This window comes from Pteropus vampyrus, unplaced genomic scaffold (genome assembly GCF_000151845.1).
Source record: "Pteropus vampyrus isolate Shadow unplaced genomic scaffold, Pvam_2.0 Scaffold4, whole genome shotgun sequence".
Lineage (NCBI taxonomy): Eukaryota > Metazoa > Chordata > Mammalia > Chiroptera > Pteropodidae > Pteropus > Pteropus vampyrus.
In genome coordinates this window covers 6,117,239-6,135,986 of record NW_011888785.1, presented here as the reverse complement: position 1 = coordinate 6,135,986, position 18,748 = coordinate 6,117,239, and the positions used below count along the sequence as shown (strand labels likewise).

The 18,748-nt window shown below is 35.9% G+C and overlaps 1 protein-coding gene across 8 annotated transcripts in view; it reads right to left on the bottom strand.

Annotated features, from left to right (window-relative positions):
• Positions 1–15,911, bottom strand: part of ETV1 (ETS variant 1) — an 85,276-nt gene extending 69,365 nt beyond the window's left edge. For 2 of the 8 annotated variants that reach the window (XM_023532877.1, XM_011362907.2), the window contains exons 1-6: positions 14,769–15,108; positions 14,476–14,670; positions 14,212–14,346; positions 13,332–13,419; positions 11,886–11,933; positions 2,729–2,782 (exon numbers count right to left, since the gene is read on the bottom strand). In XM_023532877.1, the coding sequence (XP_023388645.1) occupies positions 2,729–2,782; positions 11,886–11,933; positions 13,332–13,419; positions 14,212–14,259 (238 nt within the window). In that variant the 5' untranslated portion in view covers positions 14,260–14,346; positions 14,476–14,670; positions 14,769–15,108. Of the gene's footprint in view, positions 1–2,728; positions 2,783–11,885; positions 11,934–13,331; positions 13,420–14,211; positions 14,347–14,475; positions 14,671–14,768; positions 15,116–15,807 lie in introns of those variants that run through there. The other 6 variants (XM_023532875.1, XM_011362916.2, XM_023532895.1 and 3 more) reach the window with 5 other exon arrangements.
• Between the last annotated feature and the right edge of the window lie 2,837 nt (positions 15,912–18,748).

The following is an 18,748-nucleotide window of genomic DNA, read 5'->3' as shown; positions in this document are numbered from 1 at the left end:
ATGGGAAGGAACAGGGTGCTGGGATGGGAAGGAACAGGGTGCTGGGATGGCAAGAGTTAAAATTGAAACAGTAGTCAAAGCCCAGGTTATAGAATAATGTTCTGTACAGCTAAAGAATTAGGACTTTGTTCTGAAGGAAGTTTCAGGAGAAAATTAACAAGGCCCGATGGCTGTGTGATGATGCCATTGCAGAGAGTGGACTGGAAAAGAGAGAATGGGGGACAAGGGTGCCAATCGAAAGGCAGATCACAAATTCGGTCTAGGCAAAGCGTGGGTGTGAGCTCAGTACTGAAACAGAGATGGAGTAAGGCCATGAAATGAAGACATTTTTGAAAGGTAGAATCAACATCTTGGTAAGCAATCTGAGGTTAATGATAAAGAACTGGGAGGAATTAATAATAAATCAAAGGGGTTCAGCTTGGATGGCGATGCCATCGACTTAGAAAGGCAGCAGAACTAGAAGAGAATAATGATTTCAACATTGGCCTTGCTGAGTGTGGATTGTCTGTGGAACAGCACATTAAAGACTGGGATTGCTGTGTAAATAGTGTTTTATGCCAACACTCAGCTGAGGTCTGAGCAGGTGAGGCCAGAGATGTTACATTTTTTGTCATTTGCACAAGGACCCCAATAGAGGATCAGGTGACAATGTCCAGGAGACAGAGCAGAATGGAGACCAAGGCTGGAGATAACACTGTAGCAGACACAGTTATACAGAACTGCACTGACCACTACAGTATCCAATAGCCACATGTGTCTATTTAAATATAAAGTCACGATAATTAAAAAATTTTTTAATTCATTTATTCGGTCCCATTAGCTACATTTCATGTATTCAATGACCAATGTGATTAGTGAGATCACTGTATCAAACAGTATGAATATAGATTATTTGTATCATCACAGAAAGTTCTATGGGACAGTACTACCACGGCAGAATCAAAGGAGTAAAAAGAGAAAGGAAAAAATCATTCTACTGTGACCAAAAGAAGAGAACTCAAGGACATGAAACAGTGAAGAATAAGAAAAGCTGAAGAGGTCAAATAAGGAGTGAAAAATTACCTTAAGATAGTTGTTTCACTCTGGCACTTGATATAGTGTTGGAATCATTATCAGTTTCTTCAGATGTAAAATGACTCAATGAGATGAATTCACCCACTCAGATGACAGGTTTAGCTGTTAGAAAGAACTCAAGTACCCCACAGAAAGGGAAGAGAAGTGTTGGAAGTGTGACCGTTCTCTTCCCACACTTCCATGAAGGGGAGCCTTGCCCATACGTCATCCTTAGCTATCGTCCTTCTGAGAGTTTCTTAATCTCTGTATCATTGTCGTATAGGATTCTTGAAATCGTTTCTCTAATAACTATATTCAGTAATCAAGCAACACACAAAATTCTCTTGTCATATCAAAATCAAGCTGATGGAACAGCTGTTACCAGGGACTGGGGGCAGGGAGGTGTGAGGAGTTATTTTTTTAGCAAGTACAGTGTAAGTTTCAATGTGGGATCATGAGAAAGTTCTGGAGATGGGTAGTGTTGATGTTTGCACGAGTGAGTGCCGCTGAAATGCATACTTAAAAAATGGTGAAAATGGCAAATTATCTGTTGTGTACATTTTATCACAAGTGAAAAAAATCTTTTAGTGAACTAACAACATTTAACATGAGTGAAATCTGGAAAGAACATCTTACAACTCTTGAAACCTGGGAAATTTAAGATACCAAACATAAAAGTTGAAAACAATGCTCACAAACATCTGTTACATGAAGTAACATAGGTGTTTGTATTAGACTTATGATATTAGGTGTGAAAATATGGATTCAATAAGCTGTAAGGTATTAAGCATATCTTGTTGCTGTTGATACTGCCTCTTGTGAAAATGTCAGTGGTCTGGAAAAATGAAACATTAAATGATGCTAACAGAACAAAAGTATATTAGGTCAGTTTCACAATCAAGATGGCATTTATATCCTTTTCTTTACTACCTGCACCTCAGGTCAGTAGTTGCAGTTAGCTGGTAGAATGGCAAAGCATAAGGATCAGAAGTAAACCCCAAGGCAACCATGTTTGCACAGGCAAAATGCTCACTCTGCAATTACAGGAGGGTGAGTAACCATGAATCACTCCACACTCATTCTATGACAGTCAGGCCCTGGAGCAAGTCTCACAGAAAGAAACACTGCAGGGATCTTAAGAGAAGGCAATGGTTACTTCCATTTGTAGCAGTGCAACCAGGAAGCAGAAAATGAGGCTAAAAATTAAGTCAAAGCAGGTGAAAGTTCATGAATATAAAATAATATAACAAACCAATAAATGCGTGGCCCAGAATTTTTATGTTACAATAAATAATCTCATATGGATTTTAACTACTATCTCCCATCAGCATCCAGACTTTTCCTTGGGAACATACTGAAAAACTAGAAGTAAACACTTGCATACTCATGGATCTCCCTGTTTCTTCTCCAAGGATACTGACCAAATACAGAGAATAGGACCATCTTTTAATCAAATCAGTTTTGGTTCACTACTATTTGGAGCTCTGCTCAGATTGTACAGGGATTCTGCTGATGTTATAACCTGATAAATAAAATCACTTCATGACTGTAAGTTAAAAAGGCACTGACACAATGCAAGAAGAACAGACACTGGAAGTGGAAACCAACCAAAGAGAAAGAATGAAAGAGGGAAGAAAGACAGAAAAGGCCAAGAGATGAGTCAAACTATACTTACAACTTTCAGCCTGATAGTCTGGCACAAACTGCTCATCATTGTCAGGTACCTGAGCTGAAGAAAAAAGAAATTTAGATTAAGAGAAAAACTGCCAAGACATAAGAAATATCAAGTAAGATCTTTCACGTAAGATCTTTTTAGGCTGAGATAAAATGTATTTTTATTTACCAACGAGCTCCTATTTTACATGGTATTGACAGCGACACTTGAGAGGGGAAATAGAAGCGATCACTGATGTCAACCAGAAAACACGTCAGAAATATAATGGTGGTAGTCCCTCTGAATTCCACGTGCCAGAGAAAAACAATAGACACATGCAAAACAAAAGAAGCTACAGGATTTCTATTAGTTGCAGTGTTTTGCTTTCTTTTGTTTTGAAAGAATGGAGTAAAAGGTATTTCAACTTACCAACTGCCAGTGCTTAAACATCCCATTTAAAGTAACCACATAATTCTTTCAAATGATATATACTTATTACTCGCATCTCTCCGATTTACAGATATGTCCGCTTTTGATATGTTCGGTCTACTGAAATTTAGACTACCATAATTAAAAACATTTGCCCTAAATTTGGCCAAAATGTGTGACAAAATTTCTTAAATCATTGTCATTGATTTTGGTTATATATAATAAAATGTTATCTTTCAGTGATCATGGTCATAATAATACAAATAAAAATAAACTCCATCTTTTCAAGCAAAATATTTTCCTGGTGACTATTTAGCATTAACAAAAGGAATATCATTATTTCATCAGTCTTAATGTCAAATGACTTCCCTATTTTAGTAAAGGAGAAATTACTGAATAGGAAGGACTAAATGCATTCGCCAGCAATCAAAACACAACTATTTCACTTCTACAATATTTTCATCATAGTTCATTTAAACATCGAAATAACCTATTCCAAATTGATAGAATATTACAAAAACAAGTTTTCACATGCACACCAATGTGCACACTTACACACAAACTACATAAAATAGAAGTTAGGTCACTTTTAATTGGTAAAAATATAATAAGTTATCATCCTAATTAACTTTAGCTGTGATCTGATTAGCTATTATTACTTTACTATTATCTAATACTGAGACTTTTTATCCAATCAAGTCATATTAAAACAGATGTCATTTAATTTTTTAAAAAGTGCCTATTCTGCATGGGAAATGCTTATTAAAATAATCAGTCTGTTGAAAATGTTTTGGGTTGATAATTGAATGAGCTAAGAAAAGTTCTAACTTAAAAGAAATTCTATATTAAAAAATTCTAATAAAAAGGATTACAAATATATAGAATTAAAAGTTCTTTTTACTAGCTTATGTAGTAATATTTTTAAAAACAAAGCTATTTGGCTAAATAAAATTTATGTTATATTATTAAGAGCAGAACCCATGATAATCTTGCCGATTATCAAAATATATGCAGTTTGACATCCAACCGTTTTCTAGAAACTTTATTCTGTACATCAATATTTAAGCTTATTAAAGACAAATTCCATCTTCTGCCACAAAATGAAACCAAACAAATTAAAAACTTTTTCCAAATTATAAATGATGCCTATTTCATCAGCTTATATTAGAAATGTTTTCTCTTCGTATTCCATTAATATCTGATACCCAACTAAGTAAAGTCACGCATACTTCAGATTATAGCTCTATGACGTGCTAGTTGTATACACTGTGTAACATTATTTAACCTCTTTGAACTGCATTTTACTCGTCAGTTCAATAGTGAAAATACAGGTTTTTTTGGTAAAGATTAAATGAAATAGTCGAAACAAAATGCTGGACAACGCCAGATAATCAAGAAATAACTATTTTCTTCTCTCCAAGTCTCTCCCACCCGCCCATCTTTTCCATTTCACTCACAAAAAACTACCTCAATCCTTACAATGCAAGTTTAACATCTTTACTTCTAATGAATTATATTTGATACAGGTAAAAATAACAGCTAAAATTTGTACATTAGCATTCTCTTATATAAACATTTTTCTCGACATTGCAGGAAGCTTGAGCTTTTCTCATAGAGTCAAAAATTATAACTGGAGGAGTACCTCAAAAATATTACAAAAAAATGTTTTAACATCTATTTAGTAAATAAAAGCAGGTAAACAGAATCAAATCCTACATATTTTTTCCATCATAACCATGTTTTGGTTTACCTTCTAAATTAACATCTAAACATATACAACTATTGAGATGCAAAAATTATCAGTCACAGCAATTACTGTGCTTTTAAAAAGCCAACATTTACAAGAACCTAATAAAAATGTAATATCTCTTTACAGGAATAGTTAAAAATAGCTGGTGAGTAACAGAAGTATATTTGTAACTGAATATGCTGGTACGAATGTCCTAAAGGCCAGACTTTTTTTCTTCTTACTATCATAAGACAAAGTTGCAACTCCATGATGTATATCACTTAGAGAAAGGCATAAAGAAATCTCTGATGGATATATGGTGTGTGCTGGGATATGCGTGCAAAAAAAGGCAAAACTTTAGGAGCAGAAGAAACTAGAACTTGCACCTCACAAGTAAACAGAAAATAGCTGCATACTAGCAATTTGTAAAAAAGAATAAGAATTGCTATTTCTGTTCTAAGTCCTTAACATACTGAATAAATACTTCACACTTATGCATGAACATATTACAGAATTTTAACAAAAAACATATGACTCACATTTTCACAGAAGCTAATCTTCAGAAACTGAACAGACCAAATGAAGCAGCATGCTACTTAAATAGACAAAGGCTTAAGTCTACCTCTAATTTGAAGTTCGAGTGAAAGGACAGCAGTTAACTAAAAACACAAGTTGGATCTGGACAAGGAAAAAATGACAAAGTATTGCTACACTCGTATCATACATTTTCTTTTTTTTCCCTCAATTCATGGGAATTCTGTGAAGTAGCAAACTACAGCTGCCTAATAATTTGTGACAAGTCATACCAACTCCAAAATGGAAAATTAACAATAGAGGCTAACCTAAAAAAAAGGTTTGTTTTCACTGATATGTATTTATTATAAACTATGCTTGGAATAATCACCTTTGAGGAAAGAAAATGTTTCCCCACACTATGTAATTAAAGAGGAAGGAAAAGAGTAAGAAAGGAGAAGGGGGAAAAGTATATACAAAAGACCAATAAAAGGCTTTCAAGAAACTTAAGCATGTAGGTTTTATTGGTAATAGCTGGAGCAGCTCTATCAGTCCATTGCACATTAACAGACAAGTTGCCATCGAGTCTTAGGACTTCGGCTTTTAAAGGGTAGTATCTGTACTCTCAGCTGTTTGCTTTACCTAGATTATTAGCCAAAGTTGTTTCTCTCCCTCTCTCTCTCTCTCTCTCTCTCTCTCTCTTTTTACTACCTAGCAGTACATATCATGATAAAGAAACTCATGAAAACATTAATCATGATCTAGATGTCACAGAATCATTAACTCTTATTTTTAATTTTAATATACTTTCTTACCTAACATTTCCGGGGGGGGGGGCAATTTTTAAGTAGTTTGCCTTTATTTTACGCATATTTTAAACTTTCATTACTTATGAAAAGGTAAGCATTTAAATATTTTCCAAGGTTGGCTGCAGGCAAGTAAAAAAACCCTTTTTCTTAGAGACTAGGCGCCTGTTGGCTTCTTTTAAAGCTGGGGGGAAAGTGGAAAAATTACAAATGAAACAAATGTTGAGTATAAAAGGGGTTAATATTTAATTAAAACCAGTTCTATCCACTGTAACAATGACCTGGAGCCAAACAAGGCGGAAGATGTATGAGTCATTCTTTCTGCCCGTGAATGAGACAGCTGATCTCCTCAGCAATTCCTCCAGACAAGCAGGCAGAACTGGAGTTCTGCCTCCATTCACAAAAACACAGTCCAGCATGAGCCATGTGGCCCAACCACAATCTTTTCATGTCACACCCTTCTAAAGAGCTAAAGCAAGCTAACTTGAACTTGCAATATAAACACAGTTTTATTGCTCTATCTCAAATACAGTTCAGATCCATTAAAGTACACATTTAAATAAGTAACAAGTTTACAAAATTAAATCCATATATTTTATATATTTATCCCATCCTGCTTTATAGAGTACCTTGTCAGAAACTTAAATGTACAAAACTAAGAAGGAAAGAGGTAAAGAAAAAAGGAGGAAGGGACAGAAGAAATAAAGAAGAAAAACCATTTAAAAATACCTTATTTTTCTTGCCTATTATTCTAAGTTTCTTTATCCTACAATTATAACAGATTACTATGACTTTGCAGCATTTCACTTTGTATCAAAGTATTAAAAACAACTTTTTCCGAAGAAATATACATTTTAAGTAAAACAACAAGAAAATCAAACTTTGCACAGTGGAATTCTGTTTAATACTAAAATGAAGCTTCAGGCCATGGAATAAAATAATCATGAGGCCACTAAACCTAGTTTAATAACATATCCGCTTTTAACATTAAAATGGTTGTATAAAAGTATAAGCATTAATTAATGCAGAAGTATAAAAGTATTTAAACAGACAAAAAAGGAGGCTATGTCTCAACGACAGAATCATCTTTGATATTTTGATATTTGATAAAGACATTCTATACGCTCCAAAAGAAAAAAAAAAAAAACAAAAACATTAAGTTTTAGTTGTCTTTAGTCTCAAATCAGCTTCAATTTCTAAAGCTGAGTTGAAAACTTAAGGGTAGCTCAGAGCTGTTGTTTCCAGCCAAATCTTTTCTCTAATGCTACAGATTTATTATTATTATTATTATTATTATTATTATTAACATCTTATTTACAAGTTTATACACAGGCCAAAGGGAATAAAATCATATTATAAATTTTAAGAAATTAAAGATTTCTTGTGACAACTAGAAAAGCTTGGCAATATTTCATAAACATCTATTAAGGCCCTCTGTAAAACATTATTCTATACCAAATCCAAATTCTAATCTTAAAAAACATTTCTATTTCACAAATAGATCACAGATGAATGGCATTTATATAATTTCAATGACTATTTAGAAATATAATACATTACTCTACCTGCTATCTTTTAATCAAGTACAAAGAAGAAGTTTTTCTTTCACATTTTAGAGTATTTCCTGGTACAATGCAGAGGGGTAGTAGCCCACACGCCCTAAAAAAATGACTCTTGCTCAATTCTAAGAAATAGTATAGACTTCTGTAATTTAATGCTTAGATTCTCAATTCCCTTTTTTATGTTAACCACATAAAATAATGTAGTTTTTAAAGGTTTTATTCCTTACTGTATCACAAGAAAACAAAAAACATTCATGAACACATCCAATTTATATCCAATTTTAAAAAGAAACAGTTTAATTTTGAAAAATAAAAATGAGTATATTATGACTGCTGAATATTGTTGGATGACAATATGTACACCAAAGAACAAGAGCACATATTATTTAAGGAACTTTGAAATAAAGGACTTTGAATATAAACAGTATCAGCCAATGGAGTGAATTGGAGATAAAATGACATCTCTATACTTTTAAGTCAACCTAATTATCATTTGAAGGTCACATAAAACAAAAGAAAAAAAACCAGCTTTATCTGCATGAGGTAAGACCCTTTGGTGTAGAAAGGTTGCTCTTAGAGATAAAACTTTGACTCAAGTGTGGAGGCAGCATGAAACTTGACTTACTACAACTCCATTGAAAAACCTTTTACCCGGATGGCAGCGAATCACTGACGACTTTTTTCCTTAATATTGCTGACGAAAAGGAACCTCAAAACATCTAGACCAACAGCAAAAACAACGTTCAAGAGTTGCTATGTATTTTCATTAGCTATATACGAAATTTCTTATTTCTTTTTAGTTTGTGGTAGTAGGCAAGCTTTAATAAGTAACTTTAGAGAAATGCAAGCCTTTTGAAAATGAATTTTACATACTTCTACTTCTTCTGTTCCCCCCGCAAGAGGGTCCATTTTAACTATAAATTTCTAGGGCACCATTTGTAAAGCACCACTTAAAACAGGTTGTTAAGAATGAGATGTTACCATGATGTTGATAGGACTGATATTTGAACTCATTATTTCACGGGATCAAATAATTGAAATTGCCTTTCTGTGAGTAGCAATCTAATTCGAAAGACAAAGAATCAATAAAGAATTATACATAGTTACGATTACAATATAAAGTAGCTATAGCAAAATTTAAAATAGGCACATTCTTTTTTTTTAACTGCTACTATGGTCACTGAAAACTACCTTTTCAACTTCAAAATGAAGTGTGATTATTTTAAATTGTGGTATATTTGTTAAAAATCTTTAAATTGCACTGTTAGTACTTAGAAAGTGATACTAATATAGTTATAATTGTCACACACATATTTTTGATCTGTTTAGAAATGAATTTTTTGAGAGAATGGAAAGTCTATTTTTAGAAATAACAGTAAATTGAAAAAAAAAAAACTGTTTCCAACTCCACCCTTACCTATCACAATTTCTCTTAGACATAAAACACATTTATTACTCCATAATAATAATTTACCTATGACTGATCCATAGATTGCACTTTGGGTCTAACTTATAAAATTCTTATAGGAAAAACAAACAAGCTAAGGTATATCATCTTCCAAGTATTTAGGGACTTTGATAATTTTTTAAACATGATTTTCATATGACATATGAAAACTAACTTGACTCTCAGGTCCAGTAAGATTTTTGGACTTGTTTAACTTCCCAATAGGATTCTAACTCATGGAAGAAACTTGGTTAATTGCCAATAATCTTTTTTAAAAGGGTCAAGATGCTTTAAAATTCCATGGTCAGCTTCTTGACTACAAAACATTATGAAAAGAAATATGTAAAAGGTTCACAGGCAGCTAATTTGGCAATGTTTTAATTTCTGGATTTCCAGAGACATAAATGGACACATCCAGCTACGAGTAAACTAGTATAATTTCGAGATCTCTTTTTAGCTAATATTATTCGAGATGCGGAATAAATCAAGTTAAAATGCTAATGCAAATAATATAATTACATATAATTACTAAATTAAAAATAAACATGCAGCCTACTAACAAATAGTAAAAAGGAACCTCTCTTCTCACGATTAGACTTAAAAAATATTAGCAACTTTTTGCTTGTATCATGATAGTATAAATTAATGTAAACTATTTTGAAAAATGTTATAATCATTCTAGGTGCAATCGCATTCACAGTTTGTAAATAGTAGCCCACCTGGGTATTCAATACAACACTCCGAGGATTAATTCCTGAACTTATTTATTTAACCTTTTGAATTCTTTTTTAAGTAAAAGTCTATGGTCCTGCAAAGATATTACTCATTCTCTAGGTTTATTTTATATAAAACTAAATCTTCAGATTTGATTTACAGGTATTTTAATAATCATAGGTAAGAATAATCAGTGCAGAGTTTTAAAAGATAAACTCGGATAAATTATTCAAAACACTTATCCAAGTGACACAGAGACAAAGCAAGTCCAAAGTAAAAAACTGTGCTGAAACTGATTATAAAATAGTAAGAGTCTGTTACAGATTCCACGTTTTAAAATTCCAGGAACAGAGTTGCTATGCACATTCAAAATCTGCCAGCAAGAGCACTGACTTGGAATCAATGAGACTTAAACATCTTAAGGAACCAACCTTCCAGAACAATTAAAATAGATATTTTAAGTTATTTTGGGTGAATAAATTCCCTCATAAATATAATATTCTCACAACCTTCAACTTTGCAAACTAACAGAAAAAAAAGTTAATACAAGAACCTCTGTGCAATTTTTTTCTTGAAAAAGTTACTTTGAAATATATGGCTTATGTTGCAATAATAAGTAATCTATTGCAATAAGTTTCATTTACACAGACAAGCAAAATGACCTTTAAATATAAGTAAAACTTTCATTAATACTTACCTTTCATTAACATACAAATACAATCACTCTTTCCGAAGGCTACCAGGAAAGCTATTTAACTTAAAAGATTCAAAAAGATTGCAAAAGCTCTTTGGAAAACCAGAATATCAGCAAAACAAAGAAAGTTATTTTACATGCTAACAGCAACTTGATCAACTGCATGCAAGACCACCGATAAAACACAGCAATCGCCTCAAATAGCAATAGCAACACTTGGGTTCCATTTAAAGAGACCCTCTTCTTTCAATCACCTTAAAAATCTGTTCCAAAAATTGCATGTTTCCCATATAATGTGAAGACAGAAATAAGACAGTTATGCTCAGTGCTTAAATATCTATAATTTTCTTGATTCCCACAGAACACATCATAGGATAAAATTAACATTTCATATTTTAGAACAAATTCAAAAAATTTTCAAATTATGGACATCAACAAAGTCCCTCAACATTAGGCATTTCTCAAGTTATATAAAGCTGTACTGAAGCAGTATCTCACTGTCCCTATAAAATAAAGTTTAAACAATAAAAGGTACAATAGATTGCAACACAAATTGTTATCAAAAAGTAATCAAAAATAAAAGTAATGCTTTTAAATATCTCCTTGCTATATTAAATAAATCCTAATAAAAATGACAGAATAGCAAAGGTCAGTTTCAACAAACATCACATAAGAGTAACAAATAGAAAACATTAAAAAATTCCTTAAAGCTTCCGAAGATATATTTTATAGCTATAGATTTCCTAAATATTGGATACACACCTAAGGTTCTGTGTTGTGAACAAGGTGGAAAGAAGACACTTGCACTTAAATCTTGAAGCATCCCGTCCTGATGAACCCAGAGAAACTAATTTCTGCCATCAGAAAAGTCCTCCACCAGAACACCAAATAATGATATGCGCTGCTCTAAAGGAAACAGCAAGCCGGGTTCTGGCTCTAGCAGGTCTCTCGAGGTACAATAATATAAACCTGATCAATTGCAATTAAAATCTGAACAGAGGCTTAGAACTTGAAGTCTTGGTGCATTAGTTCTTGCCAAAAGCAGATGTGATTGTGAGCTGGAAGCAATTTCTCCTGGTAATTTGTGATGACACTGGGTAGTGCAGCCCCAGATTCCCCAAAGACAAACTCATCAGAGGCTCTAATGTATGCATGACACATGAGGTGGCTCTTTTAGAGCTCAATTAATTGGGCTGAACATTAAGACAGCAAGTTCAGGACTTTTTTTTCCCTTCTAGAGTTGCTTTTCCCCTCCTTTTAAAGCAATTTTTTTTTTTGCCTTACCTTCTGCAAGCCACGTTTCCTGTAATTGACTTAGATCTTGAAAGAGTTCTAAAAAACAAGTCAAAGAAAAACAAAAGATTTGCAAATCTTTAGGCTTCATTAAATAGAAACATTTCTCATCAAATTTGTATTATATATCGATTTAATTTGGGAAAGGGGTGTCAATATAAAAAGAAAACAGAATGCATAACTTAAATATCTCACTAATCCTGCTCATTTTGATGGCTATTAAGTGATACTTCTTTAAGAAATTATTTCGGTCAACTAAATAATAAAGTCAATATCTCCCCTCCTCCCCTTTTTAACAAACAGCCTAATAAAATAAGCTCAGGGACACCAAACAACACATGTACACTAGGATTCAAAAAAAGTCTGAGGTGAAGGCATGCCTATCCACGGAAACCTTTCTTAAATATATTCGAATCTTATTTAAAAAGTAGTAGGAAAAAGATTAGAAGAACTGAAAAACATTTATTTCTATCTACTGAATTTCATATAAAAGATGTAACAGAACATGGTATAATTCTCTAAGTACTATATGTTTTCAGGTTCAATTCCTCAAAGATAAAAGAGACAACTTTTAAATACAAGTTTTTGAGGAAAATTTCTACAATAATATGAGTCAAAAAAGATAATTCCCTGGCACCCGTTTATTATCATGTCCAAAACTTTGTATTCTGTCATAGTGGAGAGAGAAAGAGGTGTCCAATAATCATGAAGATTTGAGGAAGTTTCAGAATTTAATATACCTAATCTAAATGGCAAACTGAACTTTGATAATTAAATCTAAGTACATTAAGTTTATTATTAATGCTCCCATATGGCTGGATAATTTATAATATATTGACTTCCTACCAACAGTTCATAAAAAGAATCTGTAAACTAATTTCCCACATAGGTATTATACTTATTAATTAGGCCTTAATTATAATTCAGTGACTATTTTAAGACCTATAAACAAGATATTATGACCTCACCATGGAGTCATCAAAATTATCCATGAAAAGTTTATAACAGACATGGTTTTAGTCTAAGGCGGACAGGAAATCAAATAATAATTTATACTGTTTAACTTTTAATAAAGTAGAAAGAGGAAATTTAGCAGCTTAATTTGTCCCATTGTGTTGGATATTTTTAAATTGTTACTTTAATGTATAGGATTAGTTGTAAGCCATATGGACAAGGGTATTTAAACATAAAGAATGAGTAAAAGAAGGATGTCACTGTTAACTTTTTATTTCCTTCTTTCACTGGTTTGTGACAGGGCCATAAAATATAGTCCAGTGCAAATTGTCACATTACATTAATTGCTCCAAGTAAAAGTCTTAAATACAGAAATTTGAGTGTTTTTTTTTATTTTTAAGCTAAGATTGAAGTGCTCCTCTTCTTTATGAGGGTGGAGAACACAGGGAAAGAGGGGGGATTCAGCCCCAAATCAAACCTCACCTTCTGAATCATGAGCCAGATCTCTGTTAATGAATTTTCTTTTCCTGACATTTGTTGGTTTCTCGTTACAATTTCTCCCACGCTGATTCTACAAAGGGAAAGATAAAATCCTTTAAAAGAATGTAAACCTCAAATGTCACACACACACAAAAACCACATGCATACATGTCTACTGGATCCTTTTTCTAAATAGAAAAAAATAAAGTCCATAGTATCAATTCAAATATTCACTTTCTGCATTAATTTGACAATAAAACCTTAAGCTGAGAATTCAACAGCCCCGGAGAGTGGCTTCCCAGAGCGGATCCTACCATACTACTCATATATTCATGGTATCTCAGCATCAAAACATTAAGCAATTACATTTAAAGTCGTTTTTAGGCTGGATCAAAGCTAGATTAAACTACAATGAATTTTATTCTGATACCCCCTCAAAAAAAAAAAAAGAAAAGAAAAAGAAAGAGAGTGGTGAAATGAAAAACGAGAAAGAAAATAAAAGGGGGAAAAAAGAAATAAAAACACCCCATGTAAACAAAAAGTGTTAGCATTTGTCTCAACTTCATTCTTTTCAATGTGGCAGACAAACCCAGCCAAAAACTTTGAGTGCAGCAGCTGCTGCTGCCCTCCATCTCCTCTTCTACTCATCTTGGGTACTTTAATCAGAAAAAGGGGTCTTAAAAACAGAACTATGCCTTCTCCAAATCACTGAAAGGTAAGCTCATTTTGAAGATTGGGCTTCTAGAAGCAGAGTCGCCCTACAGTGGCAACAAAGCAGATAAAAGTATCTGCAATCCCAACCCCCTTGCCCCCTCCCTTCTCATTCTACCCCCTCCCGCCCCAGTCAAGTTTATAAACAGCAACTTTCGAACTGATCACTCACATTGGTGGTGACCATGTAAGGCACTTGCTGGTCATAAAATCCATCCATTCCGCTGCTCTTCGCAAATCTCAGCTCAGTGTTTTATGTTTTGAGCATTTAGCTGGAGATTTCCTCGGGATCTGGACTTCTATCAACCTAGAGGGGAACAAGATGGCTTTTAGGCTAAAAAAAAATCATGAATGAAGCTCTTGAATTTGCATAGTTAATTACCCTCCGACAGTCCCATTCACAAAAAAATAACCCTCCCTACACCGCCTCCTTCACCTGGATCCAAAGAGAGCCAAGAGAGTTCACAATTTACATATTTTCGGCAGTAGCAAAAATCCGAACAAGAGGCGATGTATTTATTTACACTCGATGTTTCCCTGCGCGGTCGGTGTACCCCGGGCAGCTCTGATTCGCAAACGTGTGCAAAACTAGCAATGGCGATCAACGAGACTTGCTTTGCACCTAACGGGACTAAAGAGACGGAGACACCTCTTTCATAAGGATAGTTTTTGCAACCCACAACCATGCAATTATCTGGAGAGACACAAAAAGTTGTTGGAAAGACCCACCTGAAGGCCGCACTAGGCGAACTGCTGCAAAAAAATTCCCTCCAAATTTAATAAAAACATTAATTATTGCCCAGCACTTCCCCCTTGGAAGCCGAAAGCGCCTCTGACAGAGCTCAATTCGGTGGTTTTTCCTCTACTTCTCCTCCAGGGGCCTCCAATCCAAACTGATGGATCGCTGCCTCCCATTGGTTCCGCGACTCTTTCACAAGATCAGATTTCGGGCTGTCAATCAGGCGGCTTGCTGCCCCTTTTCCTGGATCTTCTGCGCCCCTCTGCCCAAGAGGGTGTTAGGTGGGCTGGCGCAGGGTCCATAATCTGGAAACGCCACAGAGGAAATCGACCGCCTACCTAACCCGGCTGCTTATTGTTAAGGCGCCGGGGGACGCTGAATCCGTGTGTACCGAGGCGCCAGTTCTCCTTACTGCTGTGTTTGGTCCACTATTGGGCTGACTTCCTAAAGCACTTTTGTTCAGTTCAGGTATATACTCTGAAGCACGACCCACTGAGTCCGTGCCTCCTTACTTCCCCGCCTCCCCTCCCCTCCCTCAAGATCGACAGCACCCCCCCCACACACACACACACACTCTTATAACCTGATAAGGAGCCCACCTTGCTCTATAGCCTCGCTCCCACTAAGTTTTTGGCCCAAGTTCTTTTGCCTTCTTTCAACATCGACCACCATCACTATGATTTAGCAAAAACATTTTTTTAAATGGCCTTTCTCAAGTAAAACAAGATCCTATCATTCGTGAGCAGTGGAATAAAGAATCCATGGGGAAAGCACCTGGGAAAAGCAGAGAAAATGCTCGTTAGGAGCGGCTGCGCTGGGAGGGAGAACTGGGAGGACTACGGAGTAATGTAGGTGAGGAAAAGTCTAAAAATCAAATTTCTCCCATGTGTGCACCGGGACAAGGTGCTTCCAGTGAATAGTGGGGGTGGGGAATAGCAGGGAGGGGATGGGGTGGCTCGGATATCCTAGGGACCCACACATTTCCTGAGCTTTTGTTATGTATACACAGAGACAGAGGGTGTCACTTACTGTACTTGACGCATTCACTTCCTCTTCAGCTTTTAAACAGAAACAACCCAGAGTTGGGGGCGATCAGTGAGGGGGCTCGGGTTTCAAGGACAATGACTAGGACTAAAAGTGAGGGCTGCAACTCTGAAACCGCTTGCCCTGACCCTCCTGTGGGGCTTGGGACTGTAAAGAGTCACTAAGGAAGCCGCGGCCCAATAGGAGATGGGAGGCCGCGGGGATGTGACCAGAGAGTCAGTGGTGTTGAAATTCACTTGTGATTTTGGTGGCGACCAGAGCTAGAAACCAAAGGACGTTTCCGGCAGCTGATCCGCCCATTGGGAAGCATGCTGCAGTTCTCAATTTCTATTTGAAAGTTTCCTTCCTTAAATGGAACGGTGTGGAGACGCATCAAAATGGAGCGAGGGTGCAAGACTCCACAGGAACCAGAAGGGGAAAGATCTATGTCAAAAGATTTGTAAAATAGGTTTAAAATAATCCGTTACTAGAGAAACACCCAATAACTGAACAGCAAGGACACTCACACACACAGTGCATTCTTTGAAACTAGTAAATCAGAGTAGCCAGTGCTAACGTGCGCACCTAAAAGCATTTTGAGCGGGAAATGCAAGCTAACCCCAGCCAGGGAGGGGTTCCGGGAGCAGCCGGGGCCTCAACGCTAGGATAGTGAGGCTCTTGGGTGCTTTCTCAGGGTGTGATCAGGTGAGGGGCCAATAGAAAGGGTGTCCCGCCGCCCAGCACTCCCAGGAGAACCCTGCCTCTACTCTTAGCAAGTTTCCAAAGACCTATTCTTCCGCGGGAGCCTGACGGGTATCCAGGGCAACAGGGAGGGGGCGGAGCTTCGGTTAAGGCCCCTGCGAGGTTCTCGCCACAACCAATAATGTACTGTAAGTTCCCAGCCCATTGTTGTTCATTGCTGACCCCGCAGCGCTCCGCTAGGAGATTGGCCGCTTTAGGGAAGGGGCGGAGCTTCTGTCGCCCTGGCAGCCACCTTTCAGCTCCATTCACAAAATTCCGGCCTCTCCTGGTCACGTGTCTAGGGGCGTGGAGGGATAGGGGAAATGACACAACAAAGGCCCAAGTTTCCCAAAGCACAAAACTTTTTTCTACCTCACAACCTCCTATGTGTCACGTCCCTGAACAAATGCTAGAAGTCGAGGAAAAGAAGGCTTAGTTCTGGAAGCAACAAGAGAGAAAAACAAAAGTTGAAATTCAAGGAGGATAATTCCAGGGTGCGTTGCATACAAGAAAAACTGAGAGGAAAGAGAATTAAGGAGTGGGGGGAAAGCCTTAAGGATAGATTAGTAACTTTCGCTTCATGCTTCAAGTCATTGCCTTTAGAAGTGCAAACAGTTCTATTGCAGATGGAGTTCAATTTTCCACTTAACGTTCTGTAAATTTCATTTCTACCTTTGATTTATCCCACAGGTTCTTGTTAAATTTCAAAGCTTTTAGGAATATTGCAGGTTTTCCCTGGCTGACAGTTTTAGTTTCCATTTCCCAAATCCACACTCATTCACAGGCCTCCCAAAGCACTCCCCCCTCCCGCCAACGCTGGACTGGCAAACCGAAGCGGCGGGGGAAGGGGGGGCGCATAATCCTCTGATTTTACTACGTTTACCAGAGACGCCATATTTCCTCTTTGGATTCTTTAAATGAACTCAGCTTTTAACTATTTGATCTTAGCAGTAATTGAAAATGATGTTATGTGAATAAGCAGACAGCCAGACTCGCTACAGCTCAGTTTTCTTGAAACAGCATACAATTTTGAGATAATGTGCCCCTCTAGCAAGTGAATTGGATCAAGCTCCTTTCTTTCTCCTACTTTGCCTTCTGTTCTTTCTTTTTATCCTTTTTGTGCCGTGATACTTAGTGAGACACTAGCTTTTAGTTTGGCTGTTGTTTATCTTCTATGCTTGGCACTGGGAAAAACTAATAGACCTAGTGGTCGAAGACATTGGAAGAAAGGAAAATTCATTTTTCAGAAAATGTTACCATTGTGGAAAATGTCTACAGAGGAAGCTGTTCTGTCCACAGAGAGGGACGTCAAAAGTTGCACAAAGTTTCCACTACTTTTGAAAGTGAGTCTTTAAAACATCAGCTTAGTAAATGCCAGTCCTTCTTGAATGGAAAATTTCATTTTGGCAGGAATTCAGGCATAGAATGGCAGAGCAGAGGCCAAGAGGCTTTGACATTTATTTACTTGCATTTTGAAATCCCATTTGGGTTTTGAAATAAGATCTCTTGAGAGAAAGCCACCCTCCCTTCTCCTCCCCCCACCAAAAAATCTATTTCTGAATTTGGAAAGTTTTTAACTTTCATATAAAGTTATTTAAATCTTTATATTTCCTTTACTATTATTTAATAAAATAAAATAATATTCATTAGTGGCCATTCTGCAGTTAATTTATTATAGCATTATACTGAAAACACATGATGTTAAAGAAAATTTCTAAAAACAGCAAAAGAAAACTAAAATGGTACTGCTTGTTTTAAATGGTTACTTAAAGTTAAATACAATTCGTTCAAATTAGGTTGATTATTAAGTAAAATAGTAACTTTTATAACTTATTTAAAAAATACAATATAAAGCAAATCATTAATGGCCTAGTTTACACAGAGCTACATTCAATAGATAAGGAAATGGTAAACTATTAAATAGCCAAATGGGCAAAGGAAATGAACAGGTGAATATCATTCCAAAGGAAAATTTAGAGCCCTGCCATAATGGTGAAAAATAATTAATGGCTTTAGCAGGCTCCCTGTAGGAAGAGAGCAAGGATTTGAGGGGAAGGTGGAGCCCAGAAGAGGGTAAGCAAGGACATTGCAGGTGTTGGCTCCCACTCTAAACCCAGCCTTGGTTAGCTGGGAAATATCCATAAACTTCCCAAGTAAAGGTAATGCAAACATGTGATTAAAAAAAAAAAAAATTCTTAACTGCACT